The 26307-nt window shown below is 43.2% G+C and overlaps 1 protein-coding gene across 5 annotated transcripts in view; it reads right to left on the minus strand.

Moving 5' to 3' along the window:
• LOC147208711 (teneurin-2-like) overlaps positions 1-26307 on the minus strand; it is a 216592-nt gene that overhangs the window by 92897 nt on the left and 97388 nt on the right. The window contains exon 1 of one of the 5 annotated variants that reach the window (XM_086099680.1): positions 15863-16507. The exons of the other annotated variants lie outside the window; for them this stretch is intronic. Coding sequence (XP_085955806.1) covers positions 15863-15914 — 52 coding nt within the window. The 5' untranslated portion in view covers positions 15915-16507. Of the gene's footprint in view, positions 1-15862; positions 16508-26307 lie in introns of those variants that run through there. 5 annotated transcript variants of the gene reach the window in all.

Raw genomic sequence — 26307 nt, forward strand, 5'->3', positions numbered from 1 at the left:
TGAGGTTCTGTTTATCGTTAACTGCACATTATTTGATTCTTCATTTAACAGGCAGCGCCTCATTTACTGATGATCCATTTAACAAATGTTGTTCTAAAAGTTTCTCAATATGTTGAGTTTTGAATGTATTTGTCTTGTGTTGCGCACAGTTTCCATGCTAATTTCATTTTTAGAGAGGCAATAAAAAAGTGAAAAACAAATGGAGGGGCTGCAGGCTTTCTATTATAAGGTTGTTGTACACATGAGCAAAGATTGTAAATCAATATGTAAAAAAAAAAAAAACAGAGTGGAGCGCATAAAAGACTTGGTGAAAGATGGCACCCTGGCTAGTGGATCAACTGCTAACAAAATTAGTGACGGCAAATGCCAGCAGGAGTAGGCCAAGTCTAAAGCCATGCCATCCCTCAATTAGGCTTTTCGTCTACATACCACAGAACCAAGAACAGATTGAATCCTATACAGCCAGCACTGGCTGTTCTTTGCCTTCATCCCAATTCTATAAATCTCCAAATACTAACGCTCATGAAATGCACACTGCAGTTTTGTGAGCATCACTTCACAGCCTTTTGGGACCAAATTTGACTCTGTCCTCTTCAGCCGTTCCGCTATTGGTGAATCTAGCAAATTCAGCTAATGCACATCCCATTCCATTACATTATCTCACTTTCAACATGCTTTAGTTCCAACAATTGTATACACACACACACACACACACACACACACACACACACACACGCTATCAGTCACTTTTCTGATCTCCAACTTGTTCCTCTCATCCCCTCGAGATGGAGAGAGAAGACAAACAAGGGAACAAGGGATACAAACAGAACAGAGAAAGAAGCAGGGTGCAGGACATCATCCTCTGAATCAGTCTGTGCATATTTTCATCTTGCTCACAGAGTAACTCCCACAAGGCACCAGTGTGCCAAATCGAATGCCTCCTATTTCTTCTTCCTCTGTAATACAAGTTACAGAGAAAATCTCATAAAAGTTCTGTGAAGACAAAGTATTTCTTCCTTTCAAACTCACAATCGAAACATTTCAATGCCCAAACACTGATTTGACCAGTATTACATTTTGAAGTTATTTCAAACCATGTTTGGACACCATTGTCCAATTCAAGTCTAAAACAACCAAAGTAATAAATAATAATAAAGTAATACATAAATGCACATCCGAAGAAACATTTAGAGGAAGTAAAATATGGCAATTTGGGTTGATCTCAGTGAAAATAAAAACGTCTTTGGGTTCTTCTCCCATGCTCATGTTTATGCTGGTGAATAAATATGCGCAGACATTCTGAAAGCCACAATCAGAGCCCTGCTTGTCTGTCAGACTGCTAACTTGGTTGACCGATGAAGAGACAAGTAGCAAGAAGCAAAGGGGCGCATGAGAAGAAAACAAGAACAGAATGCCGCATGTGTTTATTTGCCACAAGGTGGAGGTGAGGAGATTCTAGCCTTCTAAAGATAGATGGAGGTGACAAAAACTCTGACCAAACAAAACAAAAGAATAGATCCTGTCGGTGTGTGTGTGTGTGTGTGTGTGTGTGTGTGTGTGTGTGTGTGTGTGTGTGTGTGTGTGTGATTATGTAGTATGTGCACACCAGCAGGGAATTGTGTAGGTGAATGGCAAGGTGTAATAAGAAATGTGACCTATTGATTGGTTGAAGAATGATGTCTCAGCTTTTGAGAGCAGTGATGGTGCTGAGACAACAACACACCAAAACAAAGTGTTTCATTCCAGTTGACATTAGCTTTGATTCAACCACATTTAACGTCTAACATGCACGTCTATGACAGATAAAATCCGTTCATTATATAATGATGAGTTGTAGTTGCGGTAGCCTCATGGCTGTTGGGTATCATTGTGAGAGTCTTAAACAGAAGAGGGAATGGGCTTCGCCAGATTGGCAATCCAATAAAATGACTGTGGTGTTAAGAGGATCAGCAGACCATCCAGGGGAACAACACGTCGAAAGTTCTGCTCTACTCGTATAATTAAACCGCTGTGATTTATAGGGGCTTTGAAGCCTGTGCCGACTCACTCATGGTAGAAAGATGAACAGTACTGAACTGCTCTATGAACGCACACCAAAAGTGAAAATCTTCTCCGCCTTTGATCTCATCCCCCTTTTATCAAAGGTGGGAGTTGCTGCAAACGAGACGGGGAGGATAAAAGAGCACAACTTAACCTTGATGCTCTGGCTTGACTTTAAGGATTGGTCATAACAGCAGATGACAAGAGAACGCGGTGAGCATGATGCAACCGATAACGCTTGCTGTCCTTCGTCTTATGACCCACCGTGTAAACAGAGATCAGAGGAGTCACAACACCAGAGGTCTATGGATGGACCAAACAGTTTAAATGCCAGGAAGGGGATTGATTAGTTGACCTGACCTGGACTTAGATGTCAATGAGATGGATCGGGAAAGAACATCAAAAGGTGCCTCTTTGAGTAATTGTGTGTGTGTGTGTGTGTGTGTGTGTGTGTGTGTACGCGCGCGCATGATCAAACGCCGGGCTCTCGGTCAGTTATTGACAAATATGTTTGATATCCTGAATAGAGAAAAGGTGAGAGGAATCAGAAAGAATAAAAAGCATTGTTCTATTCAGGCCATTCTCCCGCAGAACGCAACATCTTTGCTAACTCTTGAGTCAAACACAAACAATGGTATAATGATTGAGTTGGATGGGCTGCAGGGGTTCAACAATGAAACATGATTGTTATTTTAAAAAAAGCCTTTGTAGAACTGTTGTTCCCAAACCGTAAGTTGGAGTTCCTTGACAATTTTGGATTTTTTGAGTATTTAATTTATACTCATAATTATCCCTGAGGGCAAATTCATTTTCCATTTTTTGTTCTTTTTTTGCACACTGCACAAAGAAGCAGACCACACTCATGTAGGTAAGCGAGGACAGATGTCAGAGTGATGGGACACGCGTGCAGTGACTGCACACCTGAGCCGAGTCTTGTGGGTTAAAATTACCATCTATTTGTTTTCATCAACACAGCCACCCAGCTCTTCTCGTTCCTCCCACCTAACCTTCCCTTCCAGGAATGTTTGAGTACATTCAGTATCAGCTGTCTTTCTTTCCATATGTGGAGTGGTGTGATCAGTAAGACAATCTTTCATTACCGTGGTCAATTTTTGGTCTGTTAATTGTCATAATTCATTTAATAATATAGATTTACTTGCATCTTTAGCTGAACTGAGATGCCCCTGAAACTGTACAAACACCAAACTGTGACCTGGCGTTATTACATAAACACATTGACAAAAGTATTGGGACTATGTTAGAGTCTCTGCTGCGATCTCTTTACATGACATCATCCACTGTGGCAACCATTCTTTTTAGAAAGAAAAAAAAAACCTAACTAACATTTCACGCCCATTGAGCTGAGATCGAATAATATTGGTTGACGCCTTGCATGATAGTCGTGGTCGAGGGTTTTGCATTACTTCAGTGGCCTTTAACTTCAGAGGTTTCGTTGTCCATACAATGATCTTCAGTGACTATTCCTTCCAACGCCTACAACTGAGCATTGACAACCAATTTATGCAGAGATTGTCCCCATCCAGTGCCCATCGAGGCAATCTGGCTATCTGATAAGATCCAGTAGACTGATGAAGGAAATGCATATACACTACAAGGAGAAAGATTGGAAAGATGAAGGTGAGGGTGGGGAGTAGGCTCAGAACAACAATGAAGCAAAATCCCGAGATAAATGAGGTGCTATTTCAGTGGTAGGATTTATGTACCGTCAACATTACCCCCGTTATTAGGGGGAATCCAATTACTGGGTGCCGATCCTCTCCATTTTCCCGTCGAGTAAAGATAGGGGAGCAAAAGAGTGAAGGATGAAATGGACACATACACCGTGTGAGGAAGAACAGTAACATGTCAGTGTAATTTGTTAAAATTCCATCACATATTTCAATATTTAAAAAATGGGAAGGTGGAGCACACTCCAAATTTTCTAGATAGGGACAGGGAATTGAGCTGCGGGATGCGCAACAAAAAGAAAAGCTTTAAAGGACACAGGCGAATACTCCTGAGTATGTAACCGCTGTAAGAAATTATGGAACGAAGATAGGGAGGGGCAATTTGAAAAGATGGAAGCTCCCGCTAGATTTATTTGCATGGACCTCCACTTTATCGCCTGATAAATTATACATGAAGGATGCAAAGACAATAATTATGGGGCGTTTTAGTGCGGAACAACGGGATGAGGACAGACGTAGCGGCAGAGAAGCGGAAAACTCCCGTCGGCCAAGAAATTCTCAGTGGAAATATCTCGAGAGGGGGCTAAGAGAGGAGGAATCAGAGTGCATTATGATAATATAATGGAGGCTACTTAAGTATACTGTACGTGGTGGGTGGTCCAAGTTCGTCTCCACGCTGAACAATGCATGCTCAATTCTTTGAAAAGAAAAATGCCCTCAGGTAATGACAACTTTTGGCTCATTTGAATGCTTTTATGACCTTGCCTGCAGCTCCACGGCAAACACATGTAGATAGATGCTTGATGAATCTCCTGTCTGTACCATATACTCCTTATCCCTCCCACCCCCCCTGCATGTGTGTGTGTGTGTGTTTACTCTGCGTGCCTCTTCACAATGCATACTTTCCCTTAGCTCTTTATAATCGTTATATCTATTAAACCGTCATCTTCTGGATAGATAGGGAATGCCAGCAAACATTTAGCATGTTGTGCGCAAATCGTCTGTGTGTGTGTGTGTGTGTGTGTGTGTGTGTGTGCGCATGAGCTTACGTGCGTGAATGTGAGCGAGTCATGGAGAGAGGGCAAGAGAGAGACAGCGAGAAGCTGCACAATCTATAAATGAGAAAAAAAGGGTGGTAATGGAGGCAATACAAATTGACAATCTAACCAAAAAAAAAAAAAAAATGGCTGACATAAAATCAAAGAGCGCCTCCTCATGCACCGTCCCCCTGTTCAGCTGTACCAGCGTGTGTCTGCTCAGGAGTCTTTTATCTCGTGTTCCACGAGGCTCGTTGCAAAGCTGGGACACGAGCGGCGAGCGATCGCAGCAGTACTGTGGTACCCTTACAACGCACAGCCACTTAACCCAGGCTAACTCTCTCACTCAGTGCACTCAATAGCCAGTCTGACAAAAATGGAAAGCCCGCAACAGCATGCTGCTTAACATAAAAGCTATATAAAGACGCGGAGGCTTGTTAATACTCTGTCCATGGTCCACGGACTTATCCTCTCTGGCTCAGTGTGCAAGGCTATGTGTGCACGCGCACGTATATGATCCTTAGTGGCTTGCTGGAGGCAATGCCTTAGTGCATGGCACCATCAGCTCTGAGGCAAATAGCGTTGCAGCCCTAACTGCTTCCTCATCCTAAAAATGCACGCACACACACACACACACAAATGCATGCGCACACACTGAAATGAAAGGTCAATTTCTTACCACACCACTGCTCTGGCCAAGAAACCTAAATTGATTGATTTGACTGCATTCTACTGCAGGCTGAGTGAGAAGAATGGAGGAAAATGGAAAAAAAGGAGAACGACAGTCAGAGACGGGCGAAGAGAACTTGTCGAATCGAGTCAGAGGTGGCCAGATGGATGGGAAAGAAATCAAGAGGCAGTTCATGCTGAATGATCGACATTGGCCTTATAAATTACCAGAAACCATCCGTGCCATCATCCGATATTATCTGTGGCAGACACTCGCAATTCTGTGTGAACCTGGCATGGTTGAAGCGTGAGAGGAGAAGTGCGATTGGATCACTCTATTATGGTCATGGTGTCGGAAGGGGGAGATTTGTGTGAACAGATGGTGTTTACCTAGTAGCAGGTTGGTTGGATCACCTAACCACCCCCGCTCGGCCGACCATACCATTTTAGCACCCGCACACCGAATACAAACACACAGACAGGCAGCCACCTCGCGATGTGAAGAACAAAAATGGACCAATATGAAGGCCACTCCTCTCGTGTGAATGAGCGCTGATAAGTCACCGAGCCGCTGTCGGGGAAACGATGGTGCGATGGTGATAAGCGAGGGGTGAGAAAATGAGAGAGAAAGGGAACGGCGAAGATAGTAAGAGGCATGGAGAGGAGGAGCAGAATGGGGCCATTGGTCTCTCTTTCCTGGTCTGTAGTTATGTAGGTCATGTTTTCCTTGGGCTGGAGAGTATAGGAATTTGTAAATCTAACGTAATAAGGCATTGGGCCTGCAGTGACGCCTTCAAAGATGCTCTCTCCTGCTCATTTTCCGTGGCCCATTGCACAGCTAGCCAGGCGCCACCAGGTGATCTGGGAAGCGAAAATGGAATGCGGGTGGATAAATAGACAAAGGAGGGTTGATTGATTTTCAGTTTCTGAGGAGGAGAATATGAAAAAGTCTATAACACGTTCATATTTCCATTTAGAGTCAATAGACACAAAGAGCGTGTAATCTTCAAAGGACACATTTGCGGCCTCTGAATTTGAGAGGAAACCAGAAATGTTTGGTATTTCATGCCCCCTTTCAGAGACTTTTTTTTTCTTCTTTTCCTCGGCTCTTTTATGTTGAGGCGGGTAAGAGGGCTCAGGCAGAATGACAATACCCTTTCTCATAAATAATTTACCTGTCGCTTTGACCAAAACAGAAAAAAGTGAGAAAGGAGGAAAGGCAAAATTGACCACTTCTACGCCATTTGGGGGTGTTTTCTTGATGACTGTGCATGTCCTATCTGTGTGCAACACACACACACGCACGCAAGCAGACAAAGACGGCCTCACGGCAGGGTGAGGTCTGACAGCGCTCTCCACAGACCAGCTTGTGTTGCTAAAATAAGGCAGTCTGGAAAGAGGTGAATTCCCCTTGAGTGGGGCGCAGTAGAGCACTAAAAGCTAAGTGGAGATGGAAAAAGCCTCTAGAACCAAGGTAGAGAGGGAGAGATGAAAGACTCGTAGAGGAGCTGAAGAGGAGGAGAGAGCTGTGGGGGTAGTTGCTTGGGGAGAGTGCAGGAGCAGAGAGGCATATTCGAGTATATGCATTTTAGGTGGAAACAGTTTGTGGCAGGAGATACAAACATCCTAATCGATAAAACGGATGTTCGAATTTTTCTCATTTGGAATTTGATCATTTCGCACATTCTCACATTTTAGAAACATTGTTTCATGATTGACATTCGTTATCTGATGGATAGATCGACGCAAGGTCGATGCACTGGATAATATTTCTGCAGAGTTTACAGCAGTGGAACCCAATTAGCTCAATCTAAATCTGCACTAAAAAGCCTTTCCTGTATAACGACAAGAATGCATGCCGGGCAGGTATAACAATCACAATATGTTTATTGTTGTGGTCGTCGTGCTGTTTTCACAAGAATTCCTGTGTCTAATTTTCTGGGCAGGAAGTATTTGACCTCGAGTTGGTGTGTCTGGGTTCTTAGCCTGTGGTGTTCTTTGTGGTAGAAGCCGCGGACAGATGAAACAAGGGAGTGACTTAATAGGGCACTTTTGATCTATTGGGCTCACAGCAACCAACCTCCCCATATACTTGAACTTCAGTGTCACTGCCTCTAATCTCGCTGCCCTCACTCACACTGTACATCCCTTTCCCATTACCAGCCTTTGTACCTCTGCAGGAAGGCCTGGCAAATAAGTTAAGAGGCAGTAACACCTTGTCTGCATGACTTGAATGTTTATTGAAACATGCTGGATAGATGGATATGTGGCTTTATTCATTTGCAAGGATGGACATTTTCAAAGCAGCTGATCTTAAATTGACTGGTGGGGGCAAAATCCTCACTTGACAATTCGTCTTCTTAGTATTATTGGAACTTGGAAATGTTGTGGGGGTTTTGTATGCATGCGGTCATGACTGGGTTATGCAGCAAAAACAAGCGAGCCAGAGGAGTTATGCTCCGTGTTGTATGGGGCTTTTATCCGCAGACTGCTGACTGTACTCTTGCAGCCAGTCTTTTTCTGGCCGGCTATTCTAATGAAACGACAAGTCCTATGTCGACTCAACATGGATGCTCTTCTCACCATGTCGCAGTACCGCTGTTTCAATCTCACGGTCGGTGCGAATATGACAGAGTGAGATATGAGTGCATGAGCACGAAGGGAAAGGCAAAAAAAAAAAAAAGCCTGTAAACAACTTTTGCCTGATCTCAGAGTCACATAGTTGTTGCTCTAGGAGCAGCAAGAGACCAAAGATAAGTGATAAGACAATGGTGTCTGACGGGAAGCACTCCACATACTGTTGTTTTTCTCTTTCCATCTGCAAACTCTTTTTCCCCCTGCAAGCTGCAAGCCGCCGTGTGTGTGTTTTAGTGGGTGAACGACTGCCACAGTCCTATAGCCTCCCAAGAGAGCTCACTTCAAACAGACTTGAGAAGCATTGCCAAGGGTTCACTCACTGGCTGCGTGTATGTGTGCACAGCGCACACATTTGTATCCATACCATGCCTCCAATTTACCTTTTAGGTCCCTCATCTGCTCTGCTATCTCTCTTTTCATTCCACGACACACAGCGATTCGGATCAAAGTATCGCTGCTAAATGTCACATCACATTTAATGCTCCTCTCGTTGTCAGATATAATTACACAATGATATCTGTTGAGCAGGGGATAATGTGTCCTCCCCCCAAAAAAGTTCATGCTGATAACAAACAAACAACACCCCTTATTGCTGCCGGGTATGTGCATGTGCTGTCACCTCATGTCAGAGCTTTTATACAGAATTACAGACTCTTTTGCCCACTGATGTTTGCTCAACGCAACTTTTGGTGAAAAAAAAAAAGCCAGCGGAGGCCTTGAAGCGTTGTGCTGCTCCAAATTAAATAAATATAAATACAAAACACTTTGAACAGTGAAATGGCATTGACTCAACTCTCGTTACGTTTGAGTAGGTGTCGCTAGACGTGAACAGCCATGTGTGCAATTAGGGACGTGAGAGAGCAAATACTTTTCTCGCGCAAACAAACAAATACAAAAAGGTGCAAGGAGGATTTGTTTCCCTTAGCATATCACAAAAGTGTTGCAGTACACAGGACTAAACTATTAGCCTCGAGTATCTTTTCATTCCCTCTCTCCGACTTCTTGCCTGTCTGGAATGTTTTCCCCCTGCTTGCATAACTTTTACCCGTGTATTTCACATGCTTCTCACATTCCACAATTCTTACGCCATAGAAAGAAATTCCACAAATTTCAAGTACAAACCTTGAAGAAGTCGGTTTTGTTTTGTATTGGCAAGCCGTGTTCAGATCGTTTTCCGTCCGCGTTCGCCTCGATCGTCTCAATTCCACCTTTCTACCCCTCCAGTTCCTCCTCTGCATGAAAAAAGTGAGAGGTCTACCTGCTGGATAATCCTGAATTACATACCTAATCCTCTCATCATGTTGGCAAAACACACATATGGATGAGCGCACACACACATACACGTAAACATTCACATAATTGTGTGTGCTTATGTGCCTCACAGTTGCGAAGGGGAGGTTATGATGACATTGTTAAATTCTCATCTGATGGGTTTTGGAAATAAAATGTAATCTTAGCGGAGGAGTAGCTAACGTTGACTTCCGAGCAACTTGACAGCAAACAGCGGGCATAATGGAAGGTCCCAGTAGAGGTTTGACAAGCTGGTGAGGCGTCTTGTTGGGCTGACCGCCAAGGAAAGAAGGGTGATCAACAATGATGCAAGGAAACGTCACAAATTGCCCTTGGCAGTGGTGGAAGTTAACAATCGATCAGCTTTTAATGGCGAAAAGCTCAATTTGAGGTGCGGGAAGTGCCAAACTAAAGATTAAAAGGCATTCATGGTGATGATAAAAATACGTATCATCTGTTGGCCATTTGAATTTATTTTAGATGAATGTTGGAAATATATATTGAGACAGGCATTCAGAAAGACCTAAGCTTGTTACTCGCACATTTTCACCAGTCTTGCTGCACGTAGCTTCTGCCCTTAACAAATAGTGAGCGTTTTTATTATCAGTTCATATGATTATGTGTGTGTGTGTGTGTCGTGGGTGTGTGTGTGTGTGTGTGTGTGTGTGCGTGTGTGTGTGAGAGAGAGAGAGACTGTGTTTCTGACTAGCCTGTAAATAGAAGGCGTATATTGATCAATAGCAATCTCCGGTGAGCCTTCTCAACAGAAATGGAAGCCCACCTGAGCTGGCATTTGGCCAATGCCATCGCTGCTGCATCAGGCTGAAAGCAAACTTGTGCACATGAACACGTACGCTTTCAGACGTCCATCAAAGATGCATTAGTGGAACAAAGGCGGAGAATGTGTGTCAATGCGAGAGCTCAAAACGGAGAAGTGAATACAAGTCCAACAGCCACACTGTCACATAAATATCATGTGAGACGTGGTTAATTTGTTCATTGAAATCATTTCACAGCCTCTTTTGTTTCATCGTGTTTCTTTGTTCAAGTTGACCTCACGGCGAGTTTGTGTTTTCATACATGCACACATATTTCCAACATTAATTTGCAAGATCTTCCTACGCTATGCTCTTGAAAATATCCTCTGCATTAGCTATTTTTGACTTAAAAGCTGCAAGCTACCTGAGCGGATTGAGGAGCCATGTCGCGCTGCCGTGATGCAACGCTCTAGTGTTCGAGCCGCTGTCCTCAGCCTGTCCCTTAGAATTGGTCTCACATGAACGAGGTAGTGACAGTCAGTGAGGGAAACACGACCTGGCGGCGTGGGGTGACTCAGTCCGGGCTGGAGACAGGAAGGCTCTCCTCCTTTTTACATTTTTTTATGGGAATCACAGAGACCCCGAAGAGAACGTTTGTGAGAGGAGGAAGGAGGGAAGATAGCACAGAGAACAAAAGGGGTGAATAAGGCAGTAAAGGAAGCATCATGGAGTCAATGCTTAGGGGAGAAGGATATTCAAGCTGAATAGAAGAGTGAAGAAAGTGTGAAGCGGCAGCAGCAGCGAGGCAACGGTGGCAGCGGAAAATTTGTTCACAAGAAGAATGGAACATGCAACGGTTAGTTGGGTTTCAAGTTTACAAACAACCGTGGGATGAGTCAATGACTCACTGCTGTCATCTCAAAACCCAGGGGGTATAATAAGTCTACATAGATGAACAATGGAACATCTTAGACAAAAAGAAAACTCCTTTCCAACTCAAAGTCTGGGATCAATTTTTCACTTGGGCATGACTGAAACTGAGACACTTTCATCCGTCACACAGTTAGCCATAGCATAGATCGATCACTTGCGGTGTTCGTGTTGCATGGCTAACAAATGGGATCGCGCTGCATGTTAGTGTTGCCGTGATTGAAGATTGGATGCTTTCCAGCTTACAGATAAATTAAAGGAAGAATGGATGATGAATGGGTGTCTGTCTGTCTATCCATCTAAAACTGCAATTCATAATTTATGCTAAAAAAATATTTTTTCGAATCCACATTCATTGACTACTAATGCTGCTTAATTCAATTCAGTTGACCTCAATTGTATTTTTATTTCGCGAACATTTTCTCACAGGATTGTCAAGGTTACGTTTACAACCTTAACCTTAATACACTAAAACCCAGAACATCCCGCTCCGCCTTCACGGAGTGAGAAACCTTGAACGGAACCAAGATTTGCTCACAGTGTAGTCAAATCCAATTTGTTCCATAAATCCGGAAGCGCGTGTATGATCAGATTGGCTTTACGGGGGTCCACCCATCAGCACTGTCTGCCTGTACGGATTGCATTGATTGCTGTGGTAAGAGCAGAGGACAGTAAGTATCTTGGTCACGGACAATAACAAAATAACAAAAACGTTTGAGCAGTGGGAAAATGTAAATACAGTGATCCCTCGCTATTTCGCGGTTCGTCTATCGCGGCTTCAGTGCATCGCGGATTTTTTCAAACATATTCATAAAAAAAAAAAAAAATCACACACATGGAGTACAGTAATGTATATGTATGTATGTGCTCTATGTGACTCACTGTTGTTTTGCTGACTTTTGCAGCTTCTCGCGGACTGTTTGCGGACTTAAAAAAAAAAAGGTTAATTGTTCGCTATTTCGCGGATTTTCGTTTATCGCGGGTCGTTTCAGATTACTGGACAGCATCGGAGCCATACAAGCACTTACTGTACATTGAAAGGTTGCAGCGCACAAGCGCTCCGCAGTATCACAAATGCACAGCTCCAACAAGCAATGCGGAGACTGGAAGTCCATGTCGCGTGTGCGTGTGTATCGAACAGAAAAGAATGGAAACTTCTCAGAACAAATTCCAGTTTAAATAATTGCATAAAGGAAGTTATATGACATTTCTAACTACAACTTGTATAAAAGCTGCATTTGAAGAAAAAAAAAAGAAAAGTAGTCATCCTAAAAAAGTAGCCGTCCTAAAAATCCCATGATGCCAAGCAAAAATGCTGCTGAGAAGCTATGCGCAGCATAAAGACATAAAACCAATTTGATTGGATGTTTAGTTTTCGGGCGATGCCGCGGCATCAAGGATGCATCTTACATTGTGTGTGATGTTGCATTCGATAATCTTGGGGAAAACCGCCAAATATTGCTGATCCAAAGCAAAAGAATCTCACGATTAGTCAGCCGCCATTTACTTGACAGAGTGTGAATTCGTTGAGAAACCTACTGTTCAAACGTTTAGTGGTTTTTTTCTTTTCTTTTTCGTCAGCGCTTAGAAAAGTGTGAATTTTTGAGGATCAACGTTCACACGTAGAGAGTGCAGAACATGATTAGATGGTGTCAGCCGAGGATGGAGGGGTGCTTTGAGGCACAGGAGGAGTGGGATGTGTTAAGGGCTAGGTGACACACATGGCAGCGCCACATGCAGATGGCACACATGGATGAACAGCCAGCGTGGTGAAGCATGAAATCGGCCACCTCGCTGGACCCCCCATAGCCCCCCACCACCCCCATTCCGCAACCCTACATACATACACAGACACACTGAGAAAAGCAGTCAGCCTGCCAATCGCCTCACCCAAATCACCACTGTGAAAATTAAAACCAACACACGTCCATGCAAAAAAAATAAAAACCCTATAACCACCGAACACCCCCCCAACACACACATACACGGTAATGGAAAATTCCTCACTACAGTTATGAGGAGAAGAATTTTGAGTAGATGAATTTTCAGGATCTGACGGAAAACATTTTTTTCACGTCAACAATTCCCATTCTTACAAGTTCCTCATGATGCTGCTACAAACAAGATAGTCTTGTTGGCTTACTGCATTACCATCAGAATGATGTAAAACCTCCCACTTGAGCACCTGACGAGAGACTGGACAGATTGGACATGCAAAAATGATGATCAAGATTTCAACAGTGCTCTCACAAACACAGAAAGGCAAATATAACTGCCAGGCCGCATGTATAATGGACAACGGTACAGGTGCTGATGGTCCTGAACACAATAAAGTGCGCTGCCTCGAGGAAGGACACAGGGGGGCTGAAAGCAATCTTCCAGTTGACCTTGAGTGGGAAGGACAAAATGTGTGATGGAAGGGAAGAAAAAAAGCCAACGCGAGGAAAAGGAGTGAAATACATAATCTATCTCCAGCGGTGGATGGAGCAAATGCTTTTAGGTGATTGAGGACGAATCAACCTCACACACCGGATAAACTGGAAAGCAGGGAGAAGCTAATTTTCCTCATGCAGAGCGCAATAGAGAAATTAAAATGGGGAAAAAAAGAAGGCGTTAAAAATGAGGATCTAGAGCAGTGGGTGGAGAGGAAAGCAGAGTCAGTAAAGAGGCCGAAGTCAGTGCAAGCGCCGACAGAGAGTGAGTGAAGCAGACAGAGACAGATGGACGGAGTAGAGAGGCAAAGCCAGAGTACAAGAGAGCGGCCTTTGTAGATGACTGTCACTGTTCACTTTCGAGTCAGCATTGCCTTTTAATGACTCACGACAAAATTCTCACACTGTGCATGTGTGTGTGTATGACCCACTAGTTTTATATCAGAGATTTTTTTTTTCACCATCTGGTCCCACACATGCTAATTTTTTAGCCGTGACACGCACATTTCAAATGCTTTGCTATTCTTCCTCTCTCGTACATTGTGCTTCCTCCACTTCCCTTACCCCTTGCATCTCCCGCTTCCCCATATTTCTATTTATTTCTATATTTCTACACTGCTCATCCTCATTAGTGTTTTGGGTGAGCTGGTTTGGGCGAGAGATGGGCTACACCCTGACATGTTTGCCAGCCTATCTCTCTCTCTCTCTCTCTCTCTCTCTCTCTCTCTCTCTCTCTCTCTCTCTCTCTCTCTCTATATATATATATATATATATATAGATAGATATATAGATAGATATATGCACACACAAACTCTATAAGTGTATCATTGAATAAAATGCGTCAGTATGTTCAAACAAGTGTCTGAGACTGTGGAAGAGTGAGGGATGTCGAGAATGTGCGCACTCTCAGTACCTTAGGTGGCCATTAGGTGGAGCTGGTGCCTGGCAGAGAGAGGAAAGGGCAGGCTGAACAAATGTAGGACTTTCCTCTATTTTCCTCAATTGCTATCATTAATTTATCTTGCTGAATCTGTTCTTTTTTTTTGGTATACGTGCTCGTGCTATACTGTGTCAAAATGCTCCATTTTATGAATAAAATACCCTTGAAAGTACCTTTATACAGCTTAAAATGATCCGATGCTGAAGTATAAGCCAAATGAAAGTTCTGTGAAATTCCATGCAATGGCTATTTTTCCCATACTCAAAACTGCATGAGACCTTTCCCAGCCTTGTGAGAACACACACAGAGACACACACCTAGGCGGCATGCACTCCTTGGCACTGTGCAAAAAAAGGGGGCTCCACCTCGAGGAGGAGTGCAGGTCACCACAGATGACACTCCGTCTGTGTCACTCTTTTTTTCCTTTTTTTTTTTTTTGCTGTTTCTGGTGCACAGATGGGCTCAATCACACCTATTTCTCTCTCAGAACGCCCTTGGACACGTTCTCATTCAGCATCGGCATTTATTCATGTCTGTTTTGTTTAGTGTCACAAATGGAGGTGGTTGATCCATCTGTCTTAATTTACACAACAAGTAAATTGGGAGCATGAGTAGAATTAAATTTATTTCATACATGTGACATTTGAGGTAACAAGTGTGGATGGGGGTAACTTGAAAGCCAATAGCAAAGTCAACTACTAATCTGTCACCTGTCTCCAGTGAGAACCAAGTCAGAACCCTGCCAATTAGTCACCATGGATACCGCAGGAACTCTGCGGCCTACCATGTGGGGGGGGGGGGGGCGGGGGGAGACACATCAATGTCAAAGCACACGAAAGAATAAAAATACATTCAAAACGAGCCAGATTTAGTCCATGTCATAATGTTTGATCAGTCTTGAATTGAAACGCCAAATAACTAAAAGTAACCTTGTCGACAGTACACTGAAGTGCCAACACATGTATTAATTAAATCAAGAGAAAGAGGGTAATCAGAGCCCCGTACTTTTCTTGCCATGAGCTACCTGCCACTCACTATACTTACAATTAACTCAAAAGGTGATCCCTACAAGGCTGGAGGGCACAGTATACACACACAGCACAGCGGCAACTTCAAACGAATGGCCAAACCGCACACACATGCACATGCACTTGACAATCAGAACTTTAAAGGGCACATGGAAGCCAAGTTTGTCTGCGCGCACTTGCACATGTACTCACTCCACACACTCAAATGGCAATATACAAGGCAAAGTTAAAAAAAATAAAAATAAATCAAAAACAGAGTCGACAATGTGAGGTATCCACAGCAGCAGATTGGTGAGGTGAAATCAAGGCTCTATTGTTCCTGACGATATTGTCAGGAGACACCGCAGTTATATGTCAAATTCCCATTACAGCACAATAGTATGGGACAGCTGTCAAGTGTCTGGGGGTCTTACCTGTCTCGTGAGAGAGGGTCTTTGTTCTTCCTGTGTTGCCCGAGTGATGCATCGCTCTGCACTTCTATCGCTTTGTGATTAACCCTCTATACCCTTACGTCCTCTCCTCTCCTCCACTCCGCTCTCGTCAGAAAGCCCTTGTCTTCTTTCTCAATGTTTGTTGCACCCCGTTTTCTTGCACTGTCTGCCCCCTCGCAGTTCTTCTATTTTCTCTCCTTTCTGTCTGTTTTGAGGCAAGCTTTGAGAAGCTGAGTCCACTCGCTGAGTGCCAGAGTGCTGCGCGAGACAGGCGGAGGGAAAAGGAGTTTCTACAGAAGCACACTCAAGCAGTGTGGGACAAGACACTAAAACACACGTGGAGCTGTTGCACTGCGGAGACGAACGCTGCACATCAACATGCTTCAGGCAAAAAAGATCACCACGGAGCTTGGTGCTTCTACCCCCTTTGCCAGGAGACTGCACGTCTTTTTGTCCCACTCTCACTTCTTGTCCTTAGTCCTTTTTAAGATCAATCCAACAGACATCAAGGTCAAGGCGGGCGCGGAGGACTAGATGGATGAGGAGACACTCGGAACAGAAAAGGGAGAGACTTTCAGCCTGTGGCAGGCAGAGCAGAAGGGAAGGAAAGATGTGGCTGCAGCTCCATCCTCCATCTGGTCGCAGCTGAGACTGAGAGCAGACTCGTCGAGCACACGCTCCCCGCTCCTTCACCCCCCACTCTCTCTCTCTCTCTCTCTCTGCAATCTAGTGAGATGCAGAGGGAGAAAGAGCGACTGTGAAAGCTAATGAGTGAGCCGAAGGGATGGAGAAAGGGACGGGAGACAAAAACAAAGGAGTGTAGCCTTGAGAGAAGGGCGAGCAGGTGACAATGGAAATGGCAGAATGCTAGGGACCAACAGAATGTTTGCTGGGGAAGAAGCAAAATGTTTACATCATTTAGGATAAGAAATAACAATACATTGAGAAGAGCAAGTGATTGAAGACTGTAGGAGAGTATGGATCACAAGGAAAAAATAATAATCAAATGGCAATAAGGACGGAGGGCACCGCAGATATTAGCCAACGTTATGTCAGATCTCTCATGGGATTTACAATCCAGTCTCAAAATGACCCAACATGAATTTGAATAGAAAATATCACTCAGTACAATCTCGAGAAACAACGTAAACGCTGCAGTAAAGGGTGCACAAATCAGCAAGCTACCAATTTCATACAACACATGACTTTTAGAAGATGATCAGATACATGATGAATAAGCTGAACCACGAAACATTGATCTATTGAAAGACAATTCCATACGATGAAGATGAGCAGCAACACTTGTCATCATGCTTTCAAGTGACTTGGAGTCCCCCTAATATCCAGCAGAGGGCAGCCATCCTGTCCTGTTTCAACCAGTAGGCTGATGTAACTTTGAATTCATCATAATTGGACGCTTTGTGGGGAAAAAAAAATAAACAAAAAAAGAAACCCACACTTGTAACATAACAGAGACTATTGAGAAATTCAACTCTTAGCCAGGAATTATGCATTCAGACAACCCTCTAAAAAACATGTCAACTATTCCGTGCTTCTGGCACTGATGTGGATAATGAACCATAAACAGCAAAAGATGAATGACACAGACCTTTAAATGGACAGTGATTGAAAGCAGAGAGAGCAATAGTCAACCCTCTTTGAACAGCAGGCCGACATCTGAAGAAACCATTGGACAAAAGAGTGTGCGCGTGTGGAGTGGAAGTGTCGGAACCATTGAAAAATGCCAAGGCTCTGTGCCATGGCTGCAGAAGCCATTGTTAGCCTCATTTGAGACCTCTTCATGTGACATTGCCAGATATCATCATCTGCGGCACCCCGGCGTGCACATAGGTGGTTTGTATGTGTCAGCACGTACGTGCATGTTCACACATAAATATGTGGGGATCAAGCCTGCCGTGAGCACATACAGTTCTGCTCCCTTGGTATACACACTTGAGTACACAGGTGTTGAGACAAGATTTACAGCAGAGGCGGGGCAAGGTGGAGGGGATAGGGGCGGGGGTGGGGGGGAGTGGTGGGCGATTGCGGCTATGACTTCATCCCAATAAAACTGAGAGTGGCGCCCAGGTAGGCTCAGTGGGAGGCGGCGGATTTTTAGATGAGGTTTACATCAATTTGTCATGATGAAAAACTCATTCGAGACAGAAACAAATTGCTTTCTTGACAACACCTTGTAATACTCTATCATGAGCACATGGGCACATTCACCTCTCAAGAGCCCCCGCTCGGCACATGTGCATCCGCATGCGCAGCATGCATGGCATCGAAGAGTGAGAGATGTTCTTCATCGGGTTATTCATCATTGCCAACCTGCATTGTTATGTCTGCACGTACCCCTAAAATCTTTTGTCTACCTGTACAATTCAGGCTCCTCCTCCCACTTGCCATAATGACTGGTCAACTTATTGTTTTTAACAGTTGTATGACATTGAAAAATAAGACGCTAAGGTGTATCAGCGATTGTTATCGTTCCCTCGTCTTATGTTGTCCAAAGTTTATTGTTTTAACACATTTATATTACAGGGGTGCTGCTCTGAAACCGTAGGTGTGTCTCAGCCCTAAAGGGAATGATAACATCCCCAAAATTGTGTAGATATTTATATTAAGATTATTATTATTATTTTACTGCCCATTTTCTCTTTAAAAAAAAAGTTTGATCCAGCTCACCCCCTCCCATCACTGCTTTGGAGCGGTGAGCACCAGTGAGGCATGATAATCTCGGTCCTGCCATGTGGAGTCAAAACGCGTAAGTGTAGCTTGCTTTCTGTGACCTTCTACTTAACACCAAGACATTATTGTCATTACGCGGCTGCTTTTTGTTTACGGTGTTTACTGTTTGATCAAGTCGCGAGCGAGGAGTAAGCTGAATTTTCTTTTCAAGCTCGGAATGATGTATCAGTTTATGTCTTACTGGATGTAAAGCACTTTGCTTGGTTATCAGCCTTTTGGTTAATGGCACACAGCGAGAGAGAGAGAGAGAGAGAGAGAGTGAGAGAGAGAGAGAGGGAGAGAGAAAGAGAGAGGGGACAATTCGGTTTATTATTTCATTACCGATGTCCCCCCACATTCAAAAGCGCACAGCCATTGAACATATCAGCAGAATGTCTTCTAAACAAGACATCTATTAATTAACAACTTAATTTACTAGTTGCTTCATTTCACTTTGTGAGGAGGAGAAGAACAGCCTTTCAAGAAAATCGGCATGCAATTTGGTTCTCACTGTAGGGGGTTCCTTTTCTCTAGAAAAAATGCTGCGGTTTTAAAAGATGTCCTTTTCCAGATATCATGGTTGCCATTTGGTTGATTTGACCATTACAATATTTTGCTTGTGTGTGCTGTGGATCATCATTGAAAGAACCTTTCTCACATTTGGTTTATTCACAGACTTCTCTGAACATTTTTTTGTTTTTGAATGGATGGATGGATGGATGCCGATGACACTTTGATTCTGAAAGTGGTTAATTCAATTTCAGGTTTTTTGTCATTGCAAGATTATCTATTTTAATTCAAGTCAAACAGCAAAGATAAACTATAGGGTTCAACCTTGGCAATTCCACTGTGTTTGGTGTTTCCTTTACGACTTTTCGATAATGTTCTCCAGTCGCCACTATCCACCCTGCAAAAATAATTTCCTTGGTGATACTTTTTCTCCTCCTTCTCTCGCGGTTGCCTTTTCCAGCACCCCCATCTCTACGTGCTCCTCCCCTTCACCTGCCTCCCAAACTGAAATACGGAGGAGAAGAAAAGGAAGGAGGGAGAGAGGGAGGGAGTGAGAGGGGAATAGATGGAGAGGGAAGGTGTGCTGTAAAGGTGCCCCCTTGGGTTGAACATGGTCATTTGTCATCAGGCTGAAAGCTTAAGAAAAGACTAGTTAACCTTTACAGCGGATCCCCGTGAGACACAGGAATAAACACAGCAAAGCAAAATGCCTCCTCGGCAAACACACACACACACACACACACACACACACACACACACACACACACACACACACACACACACACACACACACACACACACACACACACACCCTTGCAAGACCCTTACAGCACGTTTTAAAATGCACGATCAATAGTGGGGAAAACATTGCAGAAGAAGCCACCTGCACCCTTGACAACTCTTCTCCCTCAAGAAAGCTTGGTTGTCTCGGAAGTCCTTTTCCTTCCACATACTTCATCCTCCCCCATCCTCATGATTCCCACAGCCCACACAGCCAGAGTAATTAATCAACTTGTGCTAATGAGCTATTAACTAATAACAGACTGACATGCCTCTGCCTGCATGCGCCCGCGTGTGTCTACGCAAGCATATGAGAGTGTCACCAGGGCCACCCCTCAACACACTCATGTGATTAATAAGGTTAAGCTCTTATTAGGCAGGGGAGCGCAAGATGTAAACCCACAAGCCCCTTGTGCATGCATTAAAAATAACACACAAATCTCTCAATACTTTCATCAGCATCACTGATGTTGGCTTCATCTAAAGCACAAGTTAAGGAAAAACAAATTAGGGCATTGGGAAGGAAAAAAAACTCAATTGTTTCATACATTACACCATAGATTCATTACAGTACCAGTAAACCGACACTAAACTTATTCAGTCTACTTTGTCACCACAACACAGGTGAATTTATAAAGCGCTACAAGTGCTAGCAATTTGAATTTCTCGCACAATTGTAGATGTTCATGATTGATGATATTGAACTCTTACGGTAACAATTTATCAACTGAGGGATTGATTGATCTAAAAATAGGAAGGAGGAAAAAAAATCATCAAAACAATGGCCTCTAACCTGGTAATCACTTTCTGTCCTACTCTGACTTTCACGTCGGAGTACAGTGCCATGGACAGCAACACAAAAGGGGCCTCTCTCTTTTTTTTTGGGGGGGGTGAAGAAGTCTCAGACCGATGCCATTGTTTTGACCACACACAGATTTAGGCACACATACAAACATGCACAAACACAGGTACAGAAAAGCTCTAAATAATAGCACTGAAACATTGCAAATGCCAGAGTGTGCACAAACATGATGTGCAGTTTGTGTACCGTTACAAATATTCACTTCTCAATGTCTCTGACGCAAACAGTGTGTCCCTTTGGAGAACGTTTGCTCATATCGAGACTCATTTGCATTTTTCCTTTCCCCTCATGTTTTCGTGTGTGTGCAGCTTCAGAAGTGAACAGCTGCTTAATGGTCATCGCTCTTCAGAGACGGGACTTGGGGAGGCACATTGGGGGCTGGGGGCCAGCATCGTTTTGTGAATATGCACACACTCACACACACACAAATACAAATACTTAGGCCGAGGCACACAACAGGTATAGGCTTGATCAGCTCTGTAAGCAAATTGTGACCATTGACCAGATGTTTTCCTTCCCAAAAGTGACATTGTAGCATTTTCATGCTATTTAATTTTACTACAATGGAAAAGCAAGACTGGCACATACACTTAATAGTAGCCTATAAGAGACAAAGAGTTAGGTTCTCGAAAATATAGTGGGAATAGAAAAGGTATGAATAAAATAATGTTAAATATTTATGTCACCGGATGTTCCAAGCAGCTGATTGAGGGCCTAATTCTGTGCCAGGCTGATATCATTGACATCTTTGGGCTCTCTGAGCTAAATACATGGATGGCTGCACAGAAGGAGCAGTGGAGGGTGTGTGTAATTCCTCATTTAAATAGCAAAAAAGGGGGGATTGAAGCTGGATTTTGTGGAGTACAGGAGGTTGAGTGCTTCCGATAATTATTGGGACGGCTCAAAATGTTGGCATTTTTGCTTATTTTTCGTGCACCACAACACAAGAGTCCATGTCCCAAAAGAAAGAAATGCGCTTATCCTTGTTGCAGCCATTTGACGGCTTGACTTGAACAGCATTCATACACACACACACACACACACACACACACACGCACAGATGCCAAAAGAAGGGATTTAGCAAAGTCACAAAGGGTAAGAGAACGGTCAGTGCCTCGTAGTGTGAAGCATGGAGAGCCGTCATGGCACTTATTTGCCCAGTAGGGAAGTGAATGTTCTGCTATTTATGCCATTTATTAAGCAGACATCTAACTGCTCAGGTAAAGCTACAATAAAATAATAGTTTTTGTAGTAGTAAGTATTCTTTCTACATGTGGAAGCATGTCCAAATTTTGCTTGAGTTTTATGGTACAGCCTCCAACGATATCTCTGGTTTAAACTAGAGTAGCCGTTGAGTAACATTCACAAGTAAAGCAGAGGAATGAAATGTCAAATCACATCAGGGGTAAGGCAGAAATTATCTGATTCATTTTATGCATGCGGCTAAAGTGGATCTGATCCAGGCCAACAACTGGATCAAAGACAATGATTGCATTTTCCAAATGAACATTCTCTCTTCAGCTGCCGTATTTCAAACAGTGACTGGAGCATTTCTACTATCTTTAATTATTGCCACTGCATCATAGGTGGTCCCATTTTACAGCATCCAAAAAATATGTTTTCTTTGTCACTGGAAGGAAAAAAAATGTTCATTTGAGTCAAAAATTTGTTAAAACCAGTTGATATTATCTTCAGGGCTCTTATTGCCTTTTTCTTTCATTCCACCATCTGTGATTAAAACCTTCAGCGATTTCATTTTCTTCTGTCAAATGAGAACCACATTGATTTATAAAATATCATGGATATCTAACACAAGAAAGCTAAGCAGCTTCATGCCAGAGGTTGGACCATTATGTGCATGTTCCTTGTCAGAATTCTCCTGAGCCCACTTACCAATTGATGCCTTTCAAACTTTAAAAGATGCTGTTCTTGTGCCAAAACAAGAATGTATTGATATTGACTGAGCTTGAGACAGGAGGAACACGGAGGCTTTCAAATGTCTTTCGCTTTTAGAGAGCGTTTATCTTTGTCAAAGCAAGTTCCAGGCGGCTTCAGAATGCTAATGGTTCATGATGTGGAAAAAGGTGCCGCAATCAAATGCATTATCAGAAAATGTCAACCCTCAGCGAGTGGCCATTTCCAAGTGGCCATTTCCAATGCAAAAAAAAAAAAAAAGAAAAACACCAGCCAAGTTGAGGCCAGTTCACATTCTATAGAGTAGAATATCTGAGTTTATCTCTCCATGACTTAAAAGATGAACAAATTCTTTTTCACATACACATTTTTCCTTACCTACCATATCCTTTAAAAATTGCAACATCTGAGATGTCTGAGTAAATTTCATTTGAATATACTTTTTTCGGGAAGAATCAGCAACTTTCCTCCCTCGTTTTTGTTTCCTGAGCACTATGCCCTGTCGGCACGATTTGAATGCGTCAAACCACTGGTCAGTTGGACAGAAACACCACAAATGCAGTTCAGACCAACGTATGGTGCTGAGATGAGAGGCAGAGTTTGGAGGAATCAATAGGACAAGCAGGGGACATGGGAGCGCTAACATGGCGACAAATGACCTCCCAACATCACAGAATTGGTAAGCCTGTGGAGAGGCAAGTAAATAAAAAGCCTGGATTGTCAGGCTCAAGAAGGCCTGAGAAATGGTGAGCAAGATCAAACAGAAGAATTGATGGCCTTGTAATTTTGTATTTTCTGCCCTCTAAGGATGATACATCTCTCTACAGGGATTTTAAATCAGACTCCAACAAGCATCGCCGCAACAAACCTGTCACGGCTAAGTAAACAGCACAGTGCAAACAAATGAAAAGCCCGTGTGAAGTGCTTCTCGACATGAAAGATACACAAGTTCAAAGCCGAAAGAAAGGTTTTCCCTCATAGCTAAACATCATTTTTAGTCATTTGGAGAGCCAAAACCAATAGACTCGCAAAAAGTGAATTTTGAGATTATAATGCGTTTGTTTCACCAACTAAGGATGGAGGAGCTGCTTTAAACACACAAGACGAACAGACAACCTGGGAGAGGAGAATTCAGTCGTGGAGTGGAGGGCTGCACGGGGAGGAGTGGGGGCGGTGGGGGTGCAAATTTGTGTGAGCTCATTGTCTGAATGAATTGTGCATGCTCCAAATAGTTATCTTTAGTCGATAAGTAATTTCAATGTGCGAGCCTTGTAGATCACACAACATTAATTCCTTCCAATTAGACACGCTTGAATTCCCAATAAAACGTGAAATGCACAAACACATAACGCAAGTATGGGATCAACTAGAACAATGGGAGAGGGGCGTAAAGTGAGAGGGGTGGAAAAGGGGCCACAAATGAGTTTGAGGGTTTCTGACATTATGATACACGAGGAGAGAAGGCACTCCCAAAAGGAGATGTATAAAAATAGGGTTGCACCTTTCCCCTGACACTTTTCTTGTCTGCCCATTTATCCAATCACGGCTTTCTCATCTCTCTCCTCCCGCTCTCCTTTCACCTATGACTCTCGTGCTGTTCTCTTATAGCGGTTGTCCTCGGATTTTTTTTTCTTTTTTCTCTCAGCGTCCTTCCTACATCCTCTTGCTCAGAGCAGCAGGTTTCATTTGTCTTCATTTTATAATACTGTGTACACCGGATCGATTCAATATGAAAAGAACCACATGACTTAGCATTGTTTTGTGAAAAGCATGCAAGGCGCACACCGGCTACATTTGGTAGTGTAAATGCAACACAGCAATGCCAAATTGACAAATTGAAGAACACTGGATATTTCTATTTCAGGAAAAATGTGAATTTATATACAGTACCGTTTTGGTTATTTAGAGCTTGTTGTGGCCAGGGAGCATTTTCTAGGTAAGATGTTCATGCAGTCACACACTGAATTTTTGCTGCAACAAAGATTTATTTAAACAGATCTTTAAAGGAAACACGTGGCGGAAACTACTTTTTAATGGCTTGTCTCCCTGGAGTGACTGCCCTAGACCATCAAGTGTGAAATTAAATAATCAAGTCCATCGTTTGTTATCTGCCTATTTCCGAAAACGTGACTGAGAACAAGCTTTTTGGCACTTCTGTCCCACTGTTACCTAACAGTGGGTCTCATTTTCATGACAACTGTAGATCCTCGTGAAGTTTCTGAGCCCATGACATGATCAGCTAGGCCGGGAGGTTGTAGGACACTCTGAGACAGCCAGATTGTCTGAAACACTGTCAGTTAGAAGCAATATCATGTCAAAACCAAAAGGTAAGCAGAACCGCATGGGTTTTGCTGGCTGCACAGAAAGGATTGCTCGTTCATGTTGCGCACGTGTTGGCAGAAGTTATTTGTGGGCCTTGTTTTACCCCTGCCCTACAAATCTGCACACACACTGTGGATGGGCTCTGCTTCCACAGATAGAAACTACTCAACTAACAACGCCTAAGCTAAAGCCCTGTTTGTCACGGTCATTAAAGCAAGTCTACCATTGACCCAGCAGTACTGCAGGCCTATTTGGAGTAGGGTATACATTCGTTTACTTGAAAGAGGCAGGTCTAAATTGAAAACATGCACAGGATGTCAGTTTAACTGCAAAGTATACTATACTTACGACTAGACTGTTTTCTCATCAAAACATCATTCCATTCCTCTCAAGCATTACATGAGACAAGAGCACAAACTGGAATCGATGCAGCCCTCTTTTTGTTTAGATATAAAGAGATGTGTTGAGTTCAGCAATCCCGTTTTCCAAAAGACAATCTTCCGATGTCCGATCTCATATGTCTCAGTTTTTTGGGGGTTTTTTTCTGATGAACCTCTCTCCCCATTTCTCTGCTGCTCTCTGGAGAGGAAAAACAAATAACTGTCAGGGTCAGGTTTCCAGATGAATTCCAAATGACTCTGAAGGGCAGAGGGGCCAACCAGCTTTGTCAAGAGAAAATGCTGTTTCATGACACACACGCACTAACGTGAAAGCTAGAACACAAGCGGGGTTACATGAATGTGGTCCACTTGATGACCCCCCCATGCGGAGAGCAGCTACTTTTTGAATCAATACTGAATTTTAAGTCGGCGACTCTCAAGGTGAAGAAGGTGAGCGAGTGCAAAGCATGTGTGCACAAATTTGAACAGGCATGTGATAGGCACCCACTTGATGAGTGTGATGCTTTAAAGCTCAGTCATCAGTGAAAACAGCTCCACAGAAACTTTCCATAAAATAAAAACATCAATTTATCTCTCCGTGCACAGCTCAATTTTCACCCAAGATGAGCAGATCAATAATTTGTCATCATATCAATCATTTTCATTCACCATTGTCTGACTGTCAACCTCGTCCACTTCGGCTCTACCCCGATTCATCCATCACGGCTAAGATAGAGCTTTACACAATGCAGTGAGTAAAGATACAGGTTAAATCGCTTGAGTATTTCTAATACTGTGTTATGTGTAAGACAACACTGTGAGCTCTATATTCGAAGACAGAGAACAAAACTGGCACATTTTGATTTTTATTCTGGTTCAAGCCTTGTTTACATACTTGGGAATTTTGCAGACAGCAGTGCTCCAGGCTG

This window comes from Hippocampus guttulatus, chromosome 2 (genome assembly GCF_054856545.1).
Source record: "Hippocampus guttulatus isolate MCC_2025c chromosome 2, RoL_Hgut_1.0, whole genome shotgun sequence".
In the NCBI taxonomy this organism is placed as follows: Eukaryota; Metazoa; Chordata; class Actinopteri; order Syngnathiformes; family Syngnathidae; genus Hippocampus; species Hippocampus guttulatus.